Source organism: Pollicipes pollicipes, unplaced genomic scaffold (assembly GCF_011947565.3).
Source record: "Pollicipes pollicipes isolate AB1234 unplaced genomic scaffold, Ppol_2.1 Scaffold_4881;HRSCAF=5763_pilon_pilon_pilon, whole genome shotgun sequence".
Lineage (NCBI taxonomy): Eukaryota > Metazoa > Arthropoda > Thecostraca > Pollicipedomorpha > Pollicipedidae > Pollicipes > Pollicipes pollicipes.
The window spans coordinates 28,337,475-28,363,012 of NW_023596576.1; the positions used below are offsets into that span (position 1 = coordinate 28,337,475).

The 25,538-nt window shown below is 50.6% G+C and overlaps 2 protein-coding genes across 2 annotated transcripts in view; both read right to left on the reverse strand.

Annotated features, from left to right (window-relative positions):
* The window catches only part of LOC119100210 (dual specificity protein phosphatase 23-like), a 20,371-nt gene extending 14,236 nt beyond the window's left edge, over positions 1–6,135 (reverse strand). Inside the window, exon 1 of the mRNA XM_037223320.1 lies at positions 6,131–6,135. Within this exon, the coding sequence (XP_037079215.1) occupies positions 6,131–6,135 (5 nt within the window). The remainder of the gene's footprint in view (positions 1–6,130) is intronic.
* A 1,475-nt stretch (positions 6,136–7,610) lies between these two features.
* Positions 7,611–25,311, reverse strand: LOC119099940 (arginine kinase). The gene is made up of 4 exons (XM_037223033.1): positions 25,184–25,311; positions 12,752–12,942; positions 8,931–9,067; positions 7,611–8,611 (listed from the first exon to the last, which is right to left on the reverse strand). The coding sequence occupies exons 1-4, from the start codon at positions 25,216–25,218 to the stop codon at positions 7,847–7,849; spliced, it is 1,128 nt and encodes a 375-aa protein (XP_037078928.1). The 5' UTR covers positions 25,219–25,311; the 3' UTR covers positions 7,611–7,846.
* Between the last annotated feature and the right edge of the window lie 227 nt (positions 25,312–25,538).

Below are 25,538 nucleotides of genomic sequence, written 5' to 3' on the forward strand. Positions count from 1 at the left end.
TGAACACTACAGCCAGATGGAAGTTGACGTCTAATAACTCGTGAATCTATGTTCGTTTCATGCTTCCTATCACTAATACAAGTGCCCCTGGTGGGTCAAAGCGGCCAGTGAGGTAGATATGGTAAGCACCATTTTTATCTCTGTGATTGCCGGACGAGTGTCCCCCAGACCTACACCGAGGTTTCCTTCCGAGAGAAGCTTGAAGCCACTTAAAGGATGATGTTCGCCCTGTTGTTGAGTTGCGTGGGTATACCATTATTTCAGTTAACTTAGAACATGTCATTAATTCACTCTCCACAGCATTTCACGTCAGGCGTCCCGAAAGTTTTTTATACCACCCACCACACATGGAGCTATTCAGAATAGTAGGTTACTAAAGCAATACTAGCTGTTGGCAAGCCAGATGACGAATCGTTTGTTTACTTACTGTCGGGTTTGTAGATAATAGCTCAAGACCGTTCTGAATGACACAAACTAAATAAAATGCTGATTTCAAAGTTGATATTGAACAATGGGAGCGAGCAAAGTGCTATCGCTGGCATTTCACGCGTTCTCAGGGTTTTTGCATGCAACCCACTAGACCCTCCAGGTACGCCGCGCTTGGGAGATAAGTTTACTTTCAATGTTTACTGGCCCGAGACTCCTTTCGCTTTTATCATGCTACACACAAGATACAGCAACCGTCGATCTGTTAAAAACATCAGTCCAAGGCGTTAACGGGGAATCGAAGCGGGTTCGAAGCAACGTCGTTGGGTTTTTCTTGATCTCATAGATGAAAGGTTGACTTGTGTTCTTTGCTGTGTTAATGGACATGATCCACAACAATAAATTATAAACGTCCGAGGCACACCCCGCAGGTGTCTAACTCTGCCATCACATCCGGGTGAGATCCAGAGGTCATCAAACTCTGAGTACGCTACCCCATCTTCTCCCGCTTCTACTGGACGCGAACACTGCGGACAAGCTGAACTTACGTGACATTTTGAAGGTCAGACATTGTGTGACTTAACGCAGAAAGTGTTGCACCCACCACCACTAGCAATTTAACATTTCCGGCCGCGGAGCACAAAGAAGGCACGTCATACACGCTCGCGGTTGGAAGGTCGACCTCCCCTGGCGGCGGCGGAAAGCCACAGTTTGGCCGCCAGCCAGGAGAGGGCAGATGCCTCGACTGCCGTCGGCTGGCCCGCATCCAGTTTAAAAACGGACCCAAACCTAAAACAGTATAGACTCAAGGAATAACAGCCTATAACACTTTTTGTATCGCTGCCCCTAGAAACATGTCTCTCATGTTTTGCAAGCGTGGAGTTGTACTTGAAACCGCCATGAGCAATGAAGCCGATGCATGCGCTGTTAGGCCGTAAACGAAATGTACGGTTTGTTTATTTTTGTTCAATTCTTAGCTTTTATCGCGTGCAAATCACTAGCTGTTCGCCCGTTTTGCTGAAAAACTTGCTTTTGGTATATTAATCGAAGCACTATTGCAACTCCGGGCCATCTGGCCAATAAAGTCATGACATGGTCAACGCGGTATTGACAGGATGCATCAGTGCATCCTGTGTTCCTCTTGTCTCATGTGTGTGTCGTAACCAAAAGGAAAAGAGCGTGATTTAGTAGTTAACTATTGCAAAAGTACGTTGAAAATAGACTGCCGAGATTCACGTGTTCGAATAGTGTATGCGAACGGGCCCCAGTTGCAGGGAAGTCGTCGACTGCCGCGCTGCACTCGTCGCGCTCTCGCTATAGGTGTCGCCGCAGTCGGCATCTGAGGCGCCTCCTCCCAGCCGAGCTACATGTAGCTGATTCAGCTACGTCTGACCAGAAAGCAGTGATTCACTTGGAAAATGAAATTTGGGCGATGAATCGGGCAGCTGCTGGTGCAGCAAATCAGATTCACGCGTTCAGGGGGCACGCGTCGACGGTCAATATGACGTCGCCAGCGAAGCTTGACGCCACAAGCGAGCCAACCCCGGCCACGCTCAGGCAATTGCGGCAGACTGGCCGCCAATGACTGCACCCAAACCTCCCGTAGCTTTGTCTGCAAAGTTACCAACATTCATGGGAGCGGTCTTGAGAGTCTCAATTATTCTGAAGACCATGACGTTACATATTCAATTGCAAATTGCATACAACCTTTTTGCGAACCCTCGAGCCTATTTCAAAAACACAACCTCTAAAACGCTCAGAAATTGTATTTTGTTAAAATAATGATAGAACCACATACAAATTACACTGTATACAGATATCAAACTGAACTAAGAAAATGAGGAGCAGCTATAACCGGAAAAGAGCAGTTAAGTGTTTGTGACGGTGAAAATAGGCTGGACGATAAATCTAGTGTTCAGGCAGTCAGCGTCTTCAGTGCATCTCTAGGCTAACGTCATGAACAAGTATTGTAGGATGCATTAGTACGACACTTTTTAGTTATCGCATCATCCTTTCACTTCGCCTTACATGTTCTTTTGAAAGAAACGCTTCCGACGATGGCAGTCCAATGAATCCGGTGCACTACGTTCATTCCTAACTAAAAACACTAGCCGGTTTATCCCAAACACCGCCTCGGCGGGGTGCAGAAGAGGGGATAACGCCAGCTTGCATAGCCGAACTCCCACAAAATGTTATGATATGCAAAACGCATCAGGTTTCGCTTCTTTTTACCTGAAGGAGCGCAATGTAGCACACTTTTCAGCTCGGAGTGGGGCTCCAGACTCCGCACTTTGAGAGGAAAGTTTATAAAAAAACTGGGTAAAAAGCTGTTTTGGCGCATTTTTGGGCAGTGATGGCTCAGCAATTATTCCCTGCATAGCCTCCAGCGTACTTTGCGAAACCACACCCGGGTGGCGCACGCAGGTTTTGTCGAAGGGAGGAGCAGAGCATGAGGCTTTTCACCGAAAAATAAACTCAGCACGCCACAGACGCGTGAAATAAGTTGTTTAGCATGAAACCATATCGTGTGTTTTATGTATACTTATTTATACGTCCCATCCCGGAGTATTTCAACGCCGAAATTTAGGCGTGGACACGCTAATGTGTGTAATAAAAAAAATTGCAAAAGGGGTACGTCCCATGGGAACACTACATACAAATGCTCATGCCCTGTCATGGGTTGTTGTAAAACAAAGTTTCACCATTGACAGCACAAACTTTCACCAAAAATTCATAATTTTCTTGGAAGTCCAGAAGCCTGTCATTACTGCCCAACTTTGGCCATCTGGGATCCTAGCCTCGTTGCACCTCCTGGATCCACCCTGGAGAGTGCTGGGTTCTGGAATGTCTACAATTTTTCCGTGTGTCCCGTGAATTTCCGTGTGTCTAAAGGGTGGATTTATCGATGCCAGAGATTTCGCCAGATCCCTGCCAGTTCTCCGTTTCGTCAGTTGTTTGGGGCACCAGACTGTTGGGTTCTAAAACTCCCAGCTCGTCTGAAATCGTTCATCAGCTAACGATTAGGAGAGTGCCACCGTACGAATCCCCTCGCCTGTCAAAACAATTCACCGCCGGCGCCTCCGTCTCTCGATCCCGGCAGGCGGGTGCGGCTGGCGCAGTGTCAACGCCCTCGGGCTATTTATGCGAGCGCAGCGCTCAACGACTGCGGCGGCCATGCCTCTTCCTTCCTCGCCGGCGGGAGGAGGCGCCGCGCCGGCCGGACGAGGCGTCGCTCGGGCGGGACGAGGCGCCGCGCCGGCGGGACGAGGCGCCGCGCCGGCGGAACGAGGCGCCGCGCCGGCCGGAGGATCTCCGGCCTCGCTCGATCATGAAACGCCGCCACCTCCGCACAAGGGTCGGCTGCTGTAAAGCCAGTGTTGTGACCGGTGCTGCGTGTCAGCAAGGAAAGCTTGAACTTCTGGATTTTTGATTTGATGCGCTCTTACGCGAAGAATTACCAACCTTCAATGTGTGAGAAGGTACTGATAAAACGACCATATCAAACGGGCGTTGGAATAAGGAGTACTCCACACCATTCTGTGGTGCATTCTTATAACGCATTCTGATTTTTCCATACCGCTGTTTAGCCAGTACTTCCCGTTTCAATAAATGTGCACGATCTTGGTTTTGTTTTTCAGCACAACTGGCTTAGTCATTAATTGAAGCAGCTTCCTTGAGCAAGAAAGCAAGCACAATGAACATTTTTAGCTGTGAATACCTTGTTTGAAACTCTATGACTCCTCCATAGTCTTACACAGGCTGTCCTAACATCAAACGATGCTTACTGAATATCTAATGTGACCAGCTCGCCGCCAGTATGCTCTCCAGGAAACGCACAAAGGCATTTGTCATTGCGCATGTATGATGACAGTAAATATCTGAGATTTGAAGCAGACGTTTAAGTCGTTAAAAATCAATTTTATTGCTGATATGCGACTTTTTGCTGCTGATTTGTGCAAATTTCTGCAACCGATCGCATCATTTGGTGTAATTTACCTATGAACATCATATACGCATTTGCATGCCTTGTTCCTTGCTAAGACGTTTCAAAAAACGGATCCAGATGAGCGGAAAAGTTCTTTAGATGTTATCTTCGGTTGTAAACCTGTTTTATGGTAATCATGTCAGAGGAAGACAGTGAATGAAAACAAGAAAACACAGTTGAACGCCATATACCCTCTTATCACAAAAATTGTAACACGTCGCCACCCTATACCAGACACGCAAGCTGTTATGCACAAACAGTCGCCATTGATTTTAACGTCTGGCATATTACCGCATTGATAGTTCATATCACGCATTATCTATCCTTTGGACTACTATTTCTGATAATACTTTAATAGGCAAACAAAAATAAACTTTTCTGGGTACTCTGTAGAGGAGGTTACCAAGACTCGCGTTCACATATAATTTTGGAGCGCCATGTCAGATAAAGTCAGAATAGCACGCTTGATCCATTCGACGGCAAATTTGATTTTTGCACGAAACCCTGCCCGGATGAAGACGATCACGGATTGGCAGATCCTCAAAGTGAATGTTCCTGCGTTGGCACCGATGGGCTTCATGACCAGTGACAGGTGAATATTCTCGAGGCCTTTAATAACGTCCCACGGGACGCCACATGCTGCTGCAGGATGAGTTGCAGCACGTCCCGGGTGCGACCATCACCGTACAAACTTCCTGGGTGATGGCTACTAAGAGGTCCGCGGTCGTACTGGGCTTATTCGCGCAACCCAAATGGTGACCTTCCGTGGGGCGCAAAAGTTAACACCTCCAACTTGCCTCCTCCCGAGTATACAGAATTACGACCGATGGCGTAAGCACTGAGCCATAAGTTGGGTTCATTACTGACCCGCAGACTTTCAAACACGCCAGGGTGCTGGCTGAGCCAACTCGCCTCAGCCAAACACCGCTGGCTGTTACTCCCGTCAATATCTTGCCAATCTGCCGTCGATGTGGGCGGCATTTAGTAGCGTTGCTCAATAGCGTGTCAAGAGACGCCTTGCGAATTTTAAGATCTTGTGACTGACGGTGGGTGAACTGGTTGGGGCTCTGCGGACCAGAGCCTCCCACTCTAAGGAAAGTTATCATACAGGCGGACAGATCTAGACTTGCCAGGACGCTGGAGATATGTACATCACGAGCTGAAACAACCGCACTTATTGCTCTAAACTTCTTGATCCGTCCACTATGTCCCTATGCAATGTCTCGTTTTAAAAGAGGCTGACCAAGTCTGCGGCAATGTCAGACAGTGAATGCGAGCGGCCTTAAGTGACCTGATGCACCCATTCTTATAAAGCGTGAATGAAGTCCATGACTTTTCATGCCGAGTTTAATCCCGTAGTAGCTAGCGCCCGTGGCCAACACAGATGCGTCGCTCATCACTTAACAAAAATCTTTTTGTGAAAGAAACTGCCCTGCCTTAAATACCTGAAAGGCGAAAAGTTCAAATGGTATCACGGTTTAGCTAGCTCATATAAAATTCAAACACACACACACCATTTAATATCTGCAACAAAATACGTGACGGGCAATTACAGTTCGTATAATTTCACGATCAAAATTACACTGTCTGCCATGGTTCTCAAGCACATGACCTTGGGTCGTTTGCGTGCATTACACTATGACACTAGTTACGCATAGTAATTCGTGGAACAGCTTTAGAGATTGCGTTGCAACTTTCGCGTGCGTACTGTGTACTCACGCCATGCGTACTCCTAGTATTCCATGTGCAAGCGACTGATCAGATCTGATAAAATTCAGAACGCACCACTCACTAGCCCGCATCCAGACACCTTCCTTCCAACGCCTGATTACAACAACTGACCAGGATACTTCACACTGACCGACGCCGTGGCTGTCACGGCCCCACCCAATGGCGGACACGTGGCGTGTTTGCCACGCGTCGCACACGAGCCATCGCCACCGCAACGTCCGTCGTCGCGTGCGCGCTCAGGTGACCGTGCGTCCGGCACCCGATGGCTGTACAGGGGGATCGATCAGCGCGCCTCGTGGTCCGTCCAGTGACAGAGGGTGACGCAAGCCGCTGTCACGTGCCTTCGGCCTGACAGGAAGTCACCTGGCTGGCCCTGCATGGGCCAAGGGCCAAAGTGGAAGGCGTGCACTTTTCTCGATACGAGACGTTTTGTTTATTTGTATGGTACGAGCTGCGCTGTTTTAGCTTTCGTGACCAACCCCGAGCGGCCGTGTATCATGTGTGCACACATCCACCGGTGAGCCTACCTCTCACCTAGCCCGCTGCCTGGCACTCTGTTGATGTCCGGAACCCCGGGCGCTTGGGAAGCCAGAGATGGTCTAACAAATAACACCATCCATATAGTGTTGAAGGAGCCCCATGTTAATAAAATCCTGGACTGTAACTGAAGATAGAATAATTACCGAAGGCAGGTCATTGAAACCATCTACCTTCTCTCGTTCCAATCCCACACTCAAACGGAGCAGGCAATGACATATCTTGACTGACCGGCCGGAGGGCGTGCCTTTCGGTGATCCCCGCCTGCCCAAACTCCTCTTGTTGCACCAGAGGACCCTGCTTCCTCACGCCCTATTACTGCAGGAGCGTGGGTGCTGCACCCGCTGAGGCTCGTGCCTGTAGCGGTGGAGCGGGGTGGTGACTTCTCTCCGGCCGTATGTGTCGTATGCACAGAACGAAGTTTTGTCAGATATTTGCATGCAGTTTTCCCACGTGTTTGCACCTTGGGTAGCTAACACAGCGCCTCCTTATTTACAGCCATGCATAGCAAAATGCAGTCATCAATGACGCCATCGAACTTCGCCAATCTTTGGGATTCTTTGACCGCACTTTCATTTTAGCGTCACAGGACAGCCCAATTTCAAATCAGGTTGCGATTGTTGTCGGAGTTTGACTACTGATTATCTTGTGGTTGATTTTGCGTCTCCTTCGCCAGAAAACTATACCAAAAGTTTGCCTGTGCCGCAAACCTCATTCTCGGTGAAATCTAAGGTCACCTCCAAACTCAGCCAAGGTCTGAGACGAAATATCTGACGGAGGTGAGTCTGGGTGACAGATCCGCGTGATTTACGCCGAGTATGAGTGTGTGGCGTCTCGCACGAGTTTACGCTTGAATACGAGATCATACGCGGGCTGAGCTAGCACAATTCTGGTTCCGGAGTCCACAACTCTCGTCCGCTAAAGTCGCCCGTCGACGATCACAATGTATTTACACGTCAAGCTACAGGAGACATGTGTTTTCGCGCCCGTGGACGAGTAGCGGTCCGATTGAAGTCAGTACATCACCTCCGCTAATTTCTGGGCCGTGAGTAGCAGTGGCGCGGCGGAACGGCGGACTCGCCGCGGCCGCGCCGCCGCCGCCGCCGCCGCGTGGACAGGTGGCGCCTGCCAGGGCAGCCGGGGGTGCGAGCGCGCCAGCGTGCGCGCCTACAGCGACTTCTCGATCTTGATCAGCTCCAGGATGCCGTCGTGCATCTCCTTGACGGCCTGGTACTCAGTCAGACCCATGCGCCGCTTGTTGGAGATGTCGTACACGCCGCCCTCAGCCTCGGTGTGCTCGCCGCGCGTGCCGCGCACCTGCAGGCTGTACTTGGCCGCCACCTCCTCCAGCTTGGCCTTGTCGGCGGCCAGCTTCGGCACCTTGATGTGCACCGAGGCGCGGATGGTGGTGCCCAGGTTGGTCGGGCAGAAGGTGAGGAAGCCAAGGCGGTCGTGATGCGAGAACGGCACACGCTTCTCGATGTCGTTGGCGGCGGTGACGAGGCGGCGGTACACCTGGCCCAGGTCGCCACCCTGCTGCATGGAGATGATGCGCAGGTGGTCCTCCTCGTTGCACCAGACCAGGAAGGTCTTGTTGTTGTTGTGGTAGATGCCGCGGCCGGTGGGCCAGAAGCGGCAGGCGTTGGCCGCCTGCAGGAAGCGGTCGCCCTCCTTGAAGAGGAAGTGGTCGTCGATCAGCTTCTGCTGCACCTCCTTCGTCATGCCGGTCAGCGGGTAGTACTGACCCTTCAGCTCGCCCTCCAGGCCACTCAGCGTCGACGACACCTTCTCCTCCATCTCCTTGTACTGGGCCTCGGTCAGGCAGGGGTTGAAGGGGTAGCCCTGCATGGAGCGGCCGCAGCGCACGCGGGTCGAGATGACGTACGTGCCATCGGGGTCGACGTTGCCGACCGAGTCCACGTCGCCAAAGTCCTGAAGCGGAAATAAGAACGAGCTCATGGGATGAAGCAGCGTGGCTCACGCTCCCACCGCTAGTATCAGTGCAGTGATGGAGCTTCAAAACGAGGCAGCAAGACTGGCGATAACTGATGATAGCATGAATGATCAACGTGGACGTACACAGACAGGTGATTCCACACTCCCGTGTGGCATGGCTCACCGTGCAATGCTGCATGTAAGACATATGATGAGCAGATAATTGTTTACTCGGCCACACTTACGACGACCGCTTGTCTTAGAACCAAGCGCCCTGTCCACCTCCGCCATCTGGAGCCCTCGCGCGGCGACGTACCTTGGCCGGGTGACTGTCGGACTTCTTGAAGCCGGCATGGTAGTCCTCGATGATGGGGTCGAAGAGGTCGGCGAACAGCGAATAGGCCTCGGCGTCCGGCGCATATACGCCCACACCCGAGTCCAGGTTCTCGACGCCTGCGAAGCGGAATGAGCCGTCACTTGGCCGTACACGACGGCTGCCATCTCCATCCACACATCATATCCGTGTGCTGTGTATGAGCTGTATACAGGCCAGGGGACCACGTGGGGAGATGTGACTTTTACCTCGATTCTTTCCACGCAACACCACATGCTCAAAGCCGACATTTTTCAGGGATGCAGGAGCGGGCGCTACCCTTTCGGTTCCGCTCCCTCTACGCGGTTCTCTGCCTCTGTACGGCCATGCAGGTTCATACATTCTTCACGTGGCACATCCTTCTATCACGTGTTCCGTACGTATGTGACCAGGTGAACACACCCTCAGAGCCTGGTAGCCTGGACCACCTGCCCCTACGCGGCGTGCTATCGAGACCGGACTATGTGACCAGCTGAGCACACCCTCAGAGTCTGGTAGCCTGGACCACCTGCCTCCACGCGGCATGCTATCGAGACCGAACGCAAGCGGAGCGGACTGGCTGCTCGCGACAGCGGAGCATGGTCCTCGCAGGCGCGGGTCGGCGCCCGATGACCCAGCTCCCAGATCGACCCGGCGCCGCCGCCGGCCAGCGCGCTCATTGATCCCGTCGGCAGCCAAGGCTGGCCGACGGAAATGCCCCGTGGTGAGCCCCGCCGCCGCTACTGACCGCACGCCAGGTCAGCAGCAGCGGCGACAGGTCACAGTCGGCGTGGGGACAACGCCAGGTCAGTAGCAGCGGCGGGTCACTGTCGGAGTGGGGACAACGCCAGGTCAGCAGCAGCGTCGGTGTGGGGACGGGCAGACGCGATGGAAAGCCGGGGCAGTGAGCTCTAGGGATGGCCCGCGCACAAACAGAGACATACGCATCCGGCTTGGGCTGGGGGGCGGTTGCATTTTCCATTCCATATCCAGCGACTCGATTCAGACCGGCCTGAGGCTGGGAGGGATTTTAAGCCATGTTGTTCACGCCACTGTTGTTCATAGCATTGCCGTTCCCGTTAGGCTGAAGTCTGGAGTCCCGTTGAGTGGGGCCCAGCCTGGCCCACTCGGACGCGGGTGCAGCATCAGCACGGCTGCCAGGGACGGCTGGGTCGATAGCGGAGGACGGGAGGGATCCATCCGGGCCCGGTCTGGCGCTGGGGAGGGCGGCGGGCGCGAGAGGACGGAGACCAGGGCAGCCAGCCAAGCCTCATCTGCAGGCCAAGCAGCCTGACGCGACAATCGGCGACCAATGTTTCCCTCTCTGAGGAGACAAGACAAAAAACCCGCGTGACAAGCGTGCAGCGGCAGTGACATCGATAAAGCACAAAAATAATACCTCCAGTCACAACAGAGGCCCTAAAATCTCCTGTGGGCTGCAGGTAGCGAAAACTCGCAGGGAAAATTGGCTTTGGCACCTCTCCAGGAGTGGCCGCAGTTTACGAGTCCAAAAGACCTAGGACGATCGTTGTGTTGCCGTCACTGATGATGTTGACCGGAATGCCATCGTAACACCTCAACAATGAGAATGGAAGCTTTACCGAAATCTTTGCCGTCAATTTTAACGAATGGCGACCGCAATAGCGAGCAATGCCCGCCCGGAAAGAAAGCCGAATGTCAATCGCAACTCAAGACGGCCTCCATCCTCCGAGCATTTGAGGTCAGTGGACCACATGACTCGAGCATTAATGGTAACATCTGTTCCGTTCATTGATTGTTTCCAGCAGCCAATCTGTTGAAAGCAAAAACTGACGGCGCGTAGACAGTAAATCACCTGGGCATATGGCAAGAGCTGATTTCTGCTGCCTGAATCAGAGGTCTGAGACCTGAGAGTACTCCGTACCAGTCTGCACCGTCGGCTAGAGCCGGGTCGGAGCTGCCGCTGTTTCCCACGGCGGCCGGGAGGCGGCGGCCGACGCGTTCCGCACCGCCGCGCCCCCGGCGGCGCGCGCTATTTCGGGGCGCCGTGTTGCCCGGACGGCGGGATGCCGCACAGGGCGACGGTCGATCGCAACGCCGGAGGAGCCTCCGACGCGCGACGGAGACGACGGACGACGGCGGCGGGCCGATCGCCAGCTGACCGGCAGCCGGGGTCGACACGCGCCGGCCAGCACCGCCGCACTCCGCTGGCCAGGGCGAGGTTTGTGTGGAAGGTGCAGCGCCGCTGACTTGCTTCGGCGGCGAGAACGGCATTACGAATCTGGTGGAACGCTTCCTGGATGGGGGGCTTTATTTAAGAGTGCATGTAAAGATAACAGCAATCTCTAAAAAGCAAAATAAGATGAGGGCTCCCCTCGGAGATAAGACGAGACGTACCCGTAAGACTTGGAGCATTTTACCATCGCGACTCCACGCTGCACTAGTATTACTGCCTGTAATTTCGCCATGCATCTGGGGAAAACCTACAAACTGCGCAGCCAGTGCAACGCATCGGGATATTTGGTGCTGAGTGAGGTCCGCATGCTGGGAACTAAGGAAAATCCAGTGTTTCAATATGTCTCGAAACTTTCATTCATGAGGACCGCATGCAAAAAGATCGTCCACGGCCGAATTTACCGACTAATTGGACTTGCCTCGTGACATAGCACCTCATAAGCAGCCGGTCTTGGCACGAGCCTACATTTCCGCTGGCCGTCATAAAGACGCCGGTCCCGAGCCACAAATTTAGGCCCGGCGCCCTGCCGTCGGTCTCCCTCCCAGCAACACAAATGCTGGCGACCGAGCACTGTTGAAGTTGGCCGTGTGGGTCGGCCCCCGTGCCAGTCGGCCTGCGGTCCATGAACTTGACCTCGGATGCCCTTGGGCCGCAGGAATAGCGCGCGGCCCGGCGCCGTCGCCGCCGTCAGAGGAGCTCATGCCAGCTCTGGCCGGCCGCCGCCCGCAGGTCACGAGTGCGGTCAATGCGGCAACGTTGGCTAGGTCGATCTCACCGCCCAATTACCTCAGAATCACCGCTCTGGAGACTTAGGCTTCTCAGAAATCGGTAGGCAAAATTTACGGGAACTGCCATGACCTGCCTCCATAAGAGCCATGAGAGACATGGTAAGAACACGGCGAAACTGGTGTAACCTAGCACACATCTGAGGCCCTCAACTGGTTTTGAAGACGACATCAACGGAGGAGCACCTTTGGATTATGCTCAGACAGGCTGCGGTCACAACGCCTAGCCAAGGGGCCGGGATGGGGGAAACGCCCCGATGGTCTATTCATTGGTATGGTTGATGAAGCGTTCCATGTAAGCACCAGCGGGCAATATCAACAGTTGTGCGGCAGGTATTTGCGAAGAATCACGTATCACGTTCACTTCGAATTTAAAGGTATATATATATATATATATATATATATATATATATATATATACAAGTATACATGCAATGTTGACGGCGTGCGACAGAAATGTGCTCAATATGAATCAGCCGTAAGGTACTGGGTTTAAGAGAAACGTAATTTTTGTTTAAACAAACCAGATATCGGCAACGCACCAACGCTTGTGCAAACGCCAGCTACAGGCCAACAGACGACGAGGTCTGGTTGGCATCGACACTTGCCTTAAACTGACAGTGTATTCAACGTAGGCAAATATTTCCAGGATCAAAAAAGATGCAACGTTGCTACTCCCCGACCTGCGCTAGCTTCTCTGAATTGGCGTGATGCCAACTGCCGGCCCGAGGAAACCAGATTTTGCATTAAATCACGCTGCATAAACGCTAAGTCTCGACACTTACCAGACTGGATGACATCCAGCAGGGTGGATCCGAAAGAAGTCTTCTTGGTCTTGAGGCTGTCAAAGACCTCCTTGGTGAGGTACTTCTTCAGCAGCGACTTGCAGTCGGTGGCGGCCTGCAGCTTCTGGAAGCCGGCCTCCAGCTTCTCCATGGTGGCGGCGTCGACCATCTCGCTCACGGTTTTATTAGAACTGTCGGAAAAAAAACATTTATGTTAGTTATGGTGCGCAGGTCGGGGATTACACTCAGGTGTCAAACCGCCCCGCTGTTGGATGTACACGGAGATCTGTGTGTTGTTCGTGTTGCCTTCGATGTGGACAGTTTTAGGAATAATGCAGTAATATGCACATCAATAGCTTTGAGCCACATGTGGCTACATGCACGTGTATGACGTCCACCGGGATTTGTCTCGACATCGTGTACTTGTTCAAGGTTTGAAGATATGGTAAAACCTCCAACATGTCGGCATTATGACACTTGGATATGAACGAGACGCGCTGAGAAACGTGGGTTAGGACATAACTTAATCATGGTACCGCCTTTTTTGTTCGGTGGTTTTGAGACCTAGTAATTGCATCAAAAATAATTATTGAGCCAGACGCATCCGTGCTGACGGATTCTGTGGGTTTATCGAAAGTTAAGAAAAACTGTGCATGCATTCAGTTAGATTGTCAATGGCACTAATTCAGGAAACCAAGGACCTATCAATGGACTCCAAGAACTCGGACAAGCAAACATTATTATGATTATTGGTTTGACTTTCTAATATACCGTACGTTAGTTATTTTCAGAATAAAAATTTGGCAAACCAAAATTACCTGGAATTTACGAAATTTGTATTCATAGCACAGCTCATTTCTGTACGTTTCAGCGAATTTTCCCTGTCGCATGCCCTATTCCATAAATTTCAGCGGTGAAGAGATGTAGGGGATTTAAGAGACTACTGCATTACGTCGCACATTACGAACTCCATCATGTTCTACAGTTGTGATGCCGTCATAACTTGCTTCAATGAGTTTCAAGCATGGAAGGGGTTGTCGAGGGACGTCACCGTTCTTTAGTTTATTTTATTTGCTTTATGTTCACACTGAAGCCATGGAAACATGCACCTGTTCAGCGCTTGATGTTCAGCGCCTCGCCCCGCAAACCTCATTCGTCCTTATAACATGTGCAAACCTGTATCACAGAACACAACTTTTATATCTTTTCATCATAACTGGAAAAAGAAGGTAGATATAAAACAATGACAAAACGGAATTTAGGGAAAAGCCCAATTACTTGCGATGGGAGATTTAGTCCACAACAGTTATGTAAAGGTACATTTAATGCCATCTGTGTAAGACATATTGCGAGTTGCTCGCGATTCCAGCTCTGTAACATCAAAATAAGTAGCAAAGTTTTCATCCGAAAGCCTCACCATTAATGTTACGTATTAACAGGTGTTTGAACCAGCAGCACGCAAAGCGAGAACCAACGCAAAAAAGTGCTTTCGGCTCTGCTCTAAAGCCAGCACCGAATGACAATCAATCATCCGCCTTAACTAAAATTGACCAAAAAGGTTGTCACTGTATTAACATAAACACAGATCCGATGACTGCCACCAGGTGGAGAGCAGACTTACTTTTTTCTGAGATATTTGATTGGGGGTCCTCCGCTCGCTCCGGAATGCACTCATTCTCCCGGAACACAGTGCTAACCCGCTAAATCTCCGTCTAGACATCTAGTTAAGTTATCGCATGCTGCTGCCCATGTCATAAGAGCAGTCTTCCTCGGCCACATCATAAATACATGTGTGATTTCCAACCCATACACTGGCGACAGCATTGTTCGTTCAGGATTATCGCCTGACAAGCAATGACACACATGTAAACAACAACTAGTCATTCCACGTTAATATTTGAGGCTGTATGCCATGCAATAGCCAGTTTAATGCCTACACAGCCACTACACCCTCGCCAGCCTTGCAATCCAAAAGGCCAAAGCCACTCCTTGCAGGAAACGCACGTGCCCCTACGTCACGGCGCGAGGTCACATAGCGGAGCAACAGACCCCCGTGGCGGCCGACCTTCCCTGTCGACGATACCCTCCGGTTGTGGGCGTATCACCGTCCACGGGACCCCTGCCGGCACCACGTTACCTGGAGCTCAACAGAAGGAGAAGTGAGGCGGGAAGATGGGAGGAGAGAACGGCCCGGAACGGCCCTCCGGCGGCGAAACGCTAGTTGGTCGCCAAAACGCCAGGCGGCGCTGCCGTCGCCAGCCGGCGCCGTGCCAGGCCGCGTGATCGGCCGCCCCGCCGGAGACGGTCCAGGCAGCGGCAGCGGTCGTCGTCCGATGACGGATGAGGGGCTCCTCTTGCGAAAACAGCGCGCTCACGCTCGCCCTATGTGTTTGGCATGTTTGCCGTGCTGCTGACCCGTCCGGTTTCGCAACGCTAGTGAATTCGGAAAGGATGGCTTGTGGGTTCATTTGCTGCTGGGGCTTTCAGACAACGATTCGTTCGTGTCTGCAACTAGCTCTTACTGCTGCAGATTTTTTTCTGAGATGCGGGCACGCAACTGGAAGACAATGTGGCTGGAAGCGTCGGATGCCGTTGGTATCCAAAGCTAACATTTATCCAACCTTTCGACAGTTTCGTGGTGCTCCAGGCAATGGCCCAAATCACTGGCGGATGCAGGGTATGAGAAATTGGACGAACGCGTGTTTGACACAGTGTTGAAATTTCATACATAGCAACAAATGCTGCTTCTGTAAACATTTCTGCACTTGATGCCGCCTCTGTCATGGGGTCAATCTCTGCAACGTTTTAAGTCCGCTGCGACATCATGGCCTCCACCGCTTCATTGCAGTGGTTATGATGCCCAACAGATGATTTAAGGACCGAAACTAATTTTGCATGGGTGTGTAAAATTGACAGTCAGGAAAAGCAGGGATAGAACATGAACTTTAGCCTAAACTCTCGCTCTGATAGGGCGGGGGCGGGGGGGGGGGGGGGTCAATGCGGCCACCCCCACCGCGAAAGGTTTTTGACGATGCGTTTCAGGCATGTCGTGCAATCGCCGTCAAATTTCCAGCAGTCTCTAAAGCATTCACTGCACGGGTTTTCGTGACAAAAATGCGTTCTTAGCTTTGCTTGTGCCGGAGCAGCGGCAGTTTTCCGGAACATTGCACGGCGATCTACGGCCTGGCGCGGCCGGTGGTTGGCAACCGACGATACCGAGTAACGCTCGCGGCCGGTCGACATTGCTACATTAACGGAGACATACATCATAAATTTATGCCCAAACACATAAAAAACACAATTGTACCCAGAATACTTCAGCAAGGAACACGCCTTATCGGACTGCGACCATTTTTCCCCCTACAAGACCGCGTTATGAAAAACGGCGTATCCGTGCGAAGGTTAACACGCGTCAAAGTGGCCGGCTAGATCCACTTTGCTCGGTGTGGGGGGGGGGGGGGAGGGCGGTCAATTTGACCCTCTCCCCAAATTAAATAGCGTCAAACAAGGTCAAATTCCAGGCTGGTCTCCAAAGTGTCTCTTGAACCTAGATAACTGTTTCTAAGCGAAAGGTCACATGCTCATTTAAGGTAAGTGACCTTGTTTCATCTTTTGAAGGCCATGGTGACCAAAATCATACAAGACTGCTGAGTTTTGCATTTGAGTAAGAGACAAAGGTTATGCTAGGCAGTATGTTTGTAAGAACAAAATACTGGCATGGGCCGTTTAAGGTCAATGACCTATTTTGACCTCTAAGAAGTCCATGGAAGATGTGTTATGCGGTTCCTGCTCTCAATAAATTCGAAAGGAGCGCCAGAAACTATCCCATACCGCAAGCCCTGGAGCAATAAAACAGATTGGTTTTGGCTTTGGTCTCACCTTTATACCTGACCTTAGGTCAACGTTATCAGCTGATTCAATATTGTGTTCCATGAGAAGGCATCTCAGAGATGCATGGCTTTGTCTAACACTCCGTTGTTGCATCAGACTGAGCGATTCACGAGAAATTGACTTCGCTGTAACCATGGTCTGACTTTGACCTGCCATAGGTCAGCGACCTCGCAAGGTACATATACATATTTGGTGCCAAACGATCCGCTATTTAATTGTTTACAGTATGCAAAATTTGGCGCGGCTACGTTACGCCTGCGGAAACCACTTCGGAAAAACCTTTGGGGTCAATTTGACCCCCACTCGAGCGCGTGTTAAGTACGAGCATCGAGAGGGCAATGGGCATCATAAGTGAGGAAATTGTCGTCCGCGCCAGCAACATGTTTCGCACCAGGATCCAGGAGATGCTCAAGGCTGACGGTGCTTTGATCGCGTAAAAGCTGCCTCCACCGTGCAAGCAGCCTGAAATGAATTATAAAATGCACCCATGTTGCATCTCTCGTTATTCGACGGGCGAATTAACCTATTGTGTTATTCCGGCATCCGCCTCCGGCCAAGTAACTTCGATCGCCCCAACGGGAACAGTTAGGGAAACAAACAAATGGCTAGATCAACCAGAGGGGAAGGCGAGTGAGACTGCACATACGCATGGCCAGTCCAAACGACCTGGTGTTGTATGATAATAATGCAACCACGTACGAGCTGTCTGAAGAGTACGTGCAACCAAGTGCACGTACCAGAACGTGCAGTACGTGCACCTGTTACACACTGATGACCTATTTTATTGGCATTCAGATTTCAAAGATGTTCTGAGGCATCAATATGCATAATCCTTAAGTGCTTATTTTGCAACGGAATACGGCCTCCAGGTAGCAGGAGATGAATCCGGGAGAAACTCAGACTGGTGCAGGTTAACCAACTACATTTGATAACCATCGCATGTTTGCCGGTCCTGACAGACCCTCTTGGGTGGGTGGGTGGATGGAGAGAGTTGGTGGTGGGCACCCCTTCTGTCCTTTCATTGTCCCTGGTTTTCGTATACACAATCTTACATGTCTCCCGGATCTGAATTTAAGGGGCATAGCAATATCGACCAGAGCTCCTCATAATGACGCAAACCGCAGACCCGGTAATCCGCTGCCAGAATGGAATGCCCCTCCCCGTGGTTAGGGGCTTTATTGGAGGCATCTCGGGTTTAACAAGGCATTGCTATGCTTGGGATGGAGAGAGGCTGGACCCCTCTCCTTATGGTTTTGTCTTCTTGACCGCATCTGCTGTTGTACTGATTTGACTGCAATGACTGCCGTTTGGTCTCAAAGTACACGATTGAGGGGGCTGGGGGGAGGGGGTAGCTGCCCCCCCTCCCGCCAACCACAGATAGCGTTTAAAATTAGCCCTATGGCGGCGCACAAAACAATTTGAAGTAAAACTTGGGTTAGACCCTTCCCAGGCTTGATAGAGGCTCCGCAACCCCTGGTTTTCCAAGACCTTTTCCCTCGCTGAAATCAATTTTCCAATTTTCACTGGCGAAAATTGGGATCGACTCTAATGAGTGGTGGGACTGGCTGCTGCTTTGGGTCTTGTGAGACCTGCAGCATTTCATGAGATCGGTGACTGCGTTGGCTCCAGCGAGGCCAGGCAGGCAGGCTGAGCTGGCTGCGGGGTGCCGGCAAGGCCAGGCGTTACCCAGGGTCATCTGGCTCGGTCGTCGGTCATCTGGCTCGGTCGTCGGTCATCTGGCTCGGTGTCGGTCATCTGGCTCGGTCGCCGGTCATCTGGCTTGCTTGGGTTCAAGTTCCGCTACGGTCCTGATCTATGTACGGTCCTAAGGTCAATGTCCCGGATTGGTGTGCAAAATGCTCCACACCTCCTCATTCAACCACCTTTAACCTAGATACCTGGTCTAAGCAAAATGTTACTGGTGTTCATTTTAGGTTAGTGACCTTGTTTGACCCTAAAAAGGTCGTGGTGACAGAAATTGCGACGTGCGTTTTGGTTGTTCAATTTGTCTAGTTTGATTGCTGAAGGATTTTTTTACCTAGGTCAGCCCGTCATGCCTTTTACAATTGACTGAAGTTCAGTTTAATTTGTCCTAATCCTAAATTTAGCTGTATAATCGTCTAACAAACCATCTCAGAGATATGTGACCTCATCTAACACTCTATTGATTGAATTGAAATAACACATCTAATATCTGTTGATATCAATCAAGCATCTGATTGAACGATCGCTCAGAAATTGCCTTCGTTGACAGCTACGATCTTATTTTGAGATGGCAAAGGTCAGAGACCTTACAGGATGCATGCATTTTTACCAATAAGCTATTTGAAAAATTCCAAAGGTAAGATATGTAATTTCCTACAGCTATGCCAACTTTGACGCGGCTGAGCCGCGCCTTTCAGAAATTATTCAGAAAAAACTTCGAGGTCATTTGACCCTACCTCCCCAACGCTTTTTAACAACTCACTGCCACCGCTGAAAAGACGCCTTACTGAATAAATACTTAACGATGTCTCTCGCTGGAAAGCACTTTTTATGATACGATTACCGATTGAAAACAGTAACAAATGTTCTTACTAGTTGCTACTGACCGTTTATTTCTTCTGTATACACTACCAGCCGACATAAAATGATGCAGTTGCCTTGATTACGTTTTAGTGGATCTGATTTACTGGCCGAAAACAAAAGCAAAAGTATTGTAAGAAAATATATGATATAATAATGCTCAAGTACAAAACAACTGAGAAGAAAACAGCGGTATTTCTGTAAACAGACAATATCGTATGCTCATTAAGCATGTCAGTGCCGTTATTTTACGAGGAATAAAACTAACAGTACTGTCATAAACGCATGAAGTTTCTCGCAAATACCTTGAAGAGCTTTCGTATGCCATTTTATTGATTGTTTTGTTTTGCGCAAGAAGACCATACATCACCTTTCGATGGAATCCAGCCAAAGCAGCAATCGAGAAGCGGTGCAGGCAGCAGGCTAGGAGGTCATCGGCATATGCCAGGGAGGTAGAAACGGACGAATGCTGTTTCTAACTTAACGGACCGTTCTGGTTATCGTGTTCAATATCATGCTGCTATCATTTCTTGACCCATGATCACAACAGGGAGTAATCACCAATTGCAGCTGAGTGCGATGAAGTCCACTAATATCGTCCTTTACAGTTGCCTTATCCTACAGGCACTGGTCTGGACAGGCGGCTTCCGTCGGAACAACACCACGAATTAATCCACGCGATGCTTGCGGCTCTGTTGTGCCATCAGTTGGCGGAAAGGGAACACCCTCCACTGTTGGCTCTGCTACACAAACATTGCCAGTTGGTTCCTCGGTTAGTTGAGCATTCTCTTCACTCTCGGGCCGGGGTTTTTTCTTGCCTCCACCGAAACATGCAAACAGACTGAATCTTGTTTTCTTCTTATCTGGCATGGTGTTTACCAGAAGCAAGTAATCTGCACTGTTATTTCACTCGAAAACACATGTCATATTCCAGAAGTACTTCACTGCAAATTACTCTTTGCTATATATCTTGCCTCTTGTCATGCATCGTATTCAATCCCAAAACTACAAGCATATTTTTAACACGAGAACCACGCGCAGTTATTTCATTAGATCTGTTGACTTGTCCTTTTTGACGAGACGCCCACACTTTGCGTGATTCAGGCTGGGGACGCTCAGCTGACAGATAAGTGGCGTAAGCAACTACCCGCTAATTTTACTCGGCTCACCCACGGGTAGTTGCTCCCTAATTTCAATTGGTGGCTTCTGGATGTAGGCAGTTTGAGTACGGATTCCCACGCGGCTAATATTAAAATGTTCATTTGTCAGTCGTTTTCGATATCTTCCGGAACAGCATATGCGTGTAAATAAATGGGCACACAACTAAAAACTCTGCTATGCAGAACATAACGCGTTGTATACCTTGAAACCAAAACAACATTCTCAGCAACATGCTCACCCGAAACGCGCGTTTCCCGCACATGTTTGCCCGAGCGCATGTGTGCCGCCTGCACCTGACTACTAGTTTCCATGAGGCTTCACCCGCCTACTACATGATGCCGGACTTGGGTCAATTGCTTTTTCGGAACTGAGGCGGCATAGCAGATAAAAGCAGATCAGTCTGCTGTATAGCGCAATAGAGAGAGTAAAGAATGTGATCGCTCATGGCAGCGTTATTTATTCGGCGATAGGTTGAGCACTGTTAGACTGGCACCCGCACCTGTCCGTATTGATCAATAACTGCGATCAGGTGTGCCAGGTTCATTGTGCACGAGAAGATAACGTCGAAGAGTAACTTGAACAATGACCGTATGCGCATAGGAAAGCATGTATTCATTGCCTTCTGCAGAGATAATGCGCTTCCAGGTCGTGTTTGGGTGCCAGCTGTTGGTGGTCGAACTGTTGGTGCAGATTAAAGCCGATAGCGAGGAAACAATAACAGAATAACGCGTCATCCCCTACCTCTGCAGTTTTTGATCGCTCTCTCATTTTAAGCGACCGGCGCCATTCAATGTATTGTGTGGGATGGTATTGACACAGCGAGAACAACTCCCGGAAAAACGCAACACCTGAAGGAGCTCAAAAACGTGCCCAATTTTGACGAGTGACATGATAAAAAATAACCGGAGGTACAGATGTGCTGTTACAAAGACCGTACCTCAACATATAATCATAATCATGAACAAACCCAGGTAACCCAAAGTTACGGTCAAACCCAACGTACTGAAGGGAAATCGCCAACAATGCAGGTGAGACTGAGTGATCATGTTTGTTGTAGTTTGGCAGGCATTGAACGATGCCTACCATGTCTTTTTTTTGCAAACCCCGTGAAAGTCGTGCTTTGTTATGAATTATTGCAAGTAAACACACCATGCATGGGTCATCTGCATCCAATAGTCCCCTAACAACCAACAGCACTGACGTCCTGCCGCGGTGCCCGTCACGTCACCAATGAATTACATTGCTGTATGATACATGTTATTTGTGATTTCTTGCAATGTTATGTAGTGTGATACTTTGGAATGCGGACACTCATTTGAAAACAATATATCCAGGATACTGCCCTATTTATAGCCCATTGCTCACTGCAATACGTTTGTCTTAACCTGCAAACCAGCAATTTTAAGAATTTATGTTAAAAACTCTGCTCTTGCACTGAGGCAGTATTACAGGTGCGCCGGTTTCTGCCGTTGGGCCTTGACTCTTCGCAAATATAACAAGCTGCGACGCGTTGCTCGGTATGAATTCAATGGCTTTAAGTGGCGTTCCTTAGTTTAAAAATGTTGTAAACTTAAGCCTGTCTGCCTTATTTGGCAGATCTCAGGTGACGCTTCATAGTTCTGCCTGTATGTTTGATGGAGTCGTATCTGAAGTCTGGAGGCTGGATGTTTGATGCCAACGGGAACAAACATATGCGATTAATATGTCCAGTCAAGTTAACAAAGGTCTCTGCAGGTGGTGCACCTTTATACGAGAATAATACATGTTGTCCAGGATTAGAGGATCAGAGACACCTTAAATCCATTTTCATTCACCGCCGTAAGCCTAATGCTAAATTTTCGCTTTTTGGTGGGATCGTCCCCCCCCTTCTCATAACGTGATGGTTCCCGCGCCTCTTTCTTTATGGTTCAGTATATATGTGCTTCAGCAGCTAAAGCTGCCAGTAAACCGCTACGTGCACTTGGTGCGCGCTGATAACATCTTTTACTGGCATTCATATTCCAAAGATGTTCTGAGGCATCAATGTGCATAATCCTTAAGTGCTTATTTTGCAACGGAATGCGGCCTCCAGGTAGCAGGAGACGAATCGGGGAGGAGCTCAGACTGGTGCAGGTTAGCCAACTACATTTGATAGCCATTAGATGTTTGCCGGTCCTGACAGACCCTCTTGGGTGGGTGGGTGGATGGAGAGAGTTGGTGGTGGGCACCCCTGCTGTCCTTTCATTGTCCCTGGTTTTTGTATACACAATCTTACATGTCTCCCGGCTCTGAATTTTAGGGGCAAAAGTATCGACCAAAGCTCTTCATAGTAACGCAAACTATAGACCTAGTAATGCGATGCCAGAATGGATGTCCCCACGGTTAGAGGCCATATTGGAAACATATCGGGTTTAACAAGGCATTGATAAGCTTTGGATGAGGAGAGGCTGGGTTTCTCTCCTTATGGCCTTGTCTTCTTGATCGCATCTGCTGTTGCATTGATTTGACTCCAATGACTACAGTTTGGTCACAAAGCACATTATTAAGGGGCAGGGGGGGGGGGGGGGCAGCTGCCCCCTCCCTCCCGTCAACCAGAGAAAACGTTTGAAATCTGCAATGCACACCTCACACCTCGTCTGCAATGCACACCTCAACGCTTTCCGACCGCTTGTAATTACGGCGTTATCTGGTCGGATCTGTTGTCACATCGTCCTTTTGTCACATCGTCCCTTAAACTTACTCGCAGTTTTGCCCCATTAATTGCCCCATTGCCCCAAAAAGACATTTGCGTCTATGCCACATAATCGTCAAATCTCTGCGTCCAATTCTCCATCATATCTCTTTAGGTTGACTGTGGTCTGAGGTTTTATTTTTGTAAGTAATTGGGTGCGTTTTTCAGTCAGAAGCGTTCTTTACAAATTGCAATGAATAGAATAATCTCGAAGTCCGAAATCGAACAAAAGCGTGGATGTCTCGAGCCCGTGCAGGGCCCAAAATGGTCTCATTGAGCAGCCGCAGAGACATAAGGCATAAGCATAACAAGCATAACATATTTAATGGGTTCAGAGCATTCAGCGTCAGCATTTCAACGCTATTTTATCCCGTGTCCGTTCAAGTCGATTTCGTCAAGTCTGCAGAGCCATCTGCTGTTTTTTTTGTGACAGTTCCGTTTTGTAAAACACACAACGTCGTCAGCCAAAACACGTCGTACATGTGATCGTTAAACTAAGCCCGGGACGCCTGTCTACGTAGGTTGGCTTGATTGCTTCACCCAGTGTTCTTCTTTGCCGTGCACACTATGAGCGTAGCAGTTGCCGATCTAGTGGCATAAAACAGGCCTGACTTTAAATACCGCAACCTAGCTTCCGACACTCAGTACAACGACCAGGACGCACGAAACATAGGGGATGAGCTGGAACATTGCGGTGAATCATAGCGAGTAGACGGTTAATAAGAGCATTAGATCTCTATCCCCTCAATGTCGAAAAAGCAGGGGACAACGTCGTGCTTGCTTTAGGTAATACAGAGCTGGTTACAAGTTTACACTACATCCTAAGGTTATCATTGTTTCTTACATCTGACAACGTGACAGATAAATACATTCGTCCTGCGCCATTGCATAAAACAACTGATTTGTTTGGGACTCGAGGGCTCAGGGGCTCACGGGTTCCATTCTCGCGGGGCTCACGGACTCGATTCTCACAGGGCTCACGGACTCGATTCTCAAAGGGCTCACGGACTCGGAGGCGCACACGGGGACACACACTCGGACTCAAGCTCAAAAAGCGCACACTTAAGCTTGGACGCGTGCGTCGCATAAATAATCGGGGGCCGTCTCCTGCTCATGTCATGTGTAATGGCTGCACTAAATATATCGACACTCACGATAATAGGCATTGGCTGAATCTCAAAACCCCAGGCTTTGCGCTATAACTCGTGTCTAGGCTGTTACCCGGATCGATGTGCGCTATAGTGGAACATTTTCCCGAATGTTCGAAGGGTAGGGCTAGGTTTTTCTAAGGTATGTTCCTGTCTTTCGTGGTTTCCAGGATATTGTTCTAAGCACCACGGTTACAGCATGCAGTTCGAATTAACGTTAGGCATTACTGCAATGCTACCATTCCACCAAAGATCATATTTCCTAAGCTTAAAACTGTAAGCAACATTGGCATGCCCGCTATTTTAATTGACAACATGATAATATGACATGACAGCATTTAACAAGCTAGAGCCAAATGAACACCATATCAAACAGGTATGTTTTTTCGACCCGTACGTAGGTATTATGTGAAAGCATGGTTTGTATTCTTAACGGAAAATTTTCAAGATTTGTTTTTTATGATCTTTTTATTGATCTTTCATCGCTTGATGTGCTTCTGCTGAATCTAATGCCTTTTCGCAACCTGTTGAGCTCCGAAACGTTGCAAGCGATCCTGACCCCCCCCCCCTTCCCCTTTGATTACAGATCACGCGTGCCAGCTGCCGCCAGACATGTGCCGCGACGGGTGCGTGCTGCGGTCGGCGCGATCCGAAATAGAGCGCCGCCCGGCCGGCGGCAGCTGCCGGTGTCACCGGGCGGCGGGCCGAGACGGCGTTCTGGCCGGTACCACATCCGGCTCCGTCTAGGGCCCATAGCTGGCGGGCGCCCAGCGAGGCGACCTTGACCGCAGCGGCCACCCCTGCCCCCCGCCCCAGGCTGACATGTCATCAGCCGGGCGGCGCGCCCGCTGCCGGCCGCGGGCCCTCTCGACCCGGCCGTCGCCCCCAGCGCTCCTCACCGGTGCGAGCTCCAGCTGGCCGGCGACGCCCCGCTCCTCACACAAAGCCGCCACTCACCTGATGGACTTCCTCTTGCCGGCGAGGTTCCCCATGGCGGCAGTCGGCGGGGACGGAGGGCCGCTGGGCGGAGGGGACGGACGGCCGCGGGACGGCTGCTCGGACGGAGCGCTGCTCTGAATGCACGGCACCGAGCTCACCGGACCGAACCGGTAATGCGATCCGGCTTGCAGACGGCGCGGTACAAGGCTCGGCCGGCGGCGTCGGCGGCTATCGACCGCGCCCGGCCCGCGGCTACGGCTGGCCGGGCGCGGCGGCCCCGCCCGCCCGACCGAGCGGAGCCGCCGGCCCCGCCCGGTCGGCCGGCACCTGCCCTTGCCAGCCCATACCGCCTCCGGAGCTGCGGGGCGTCGAC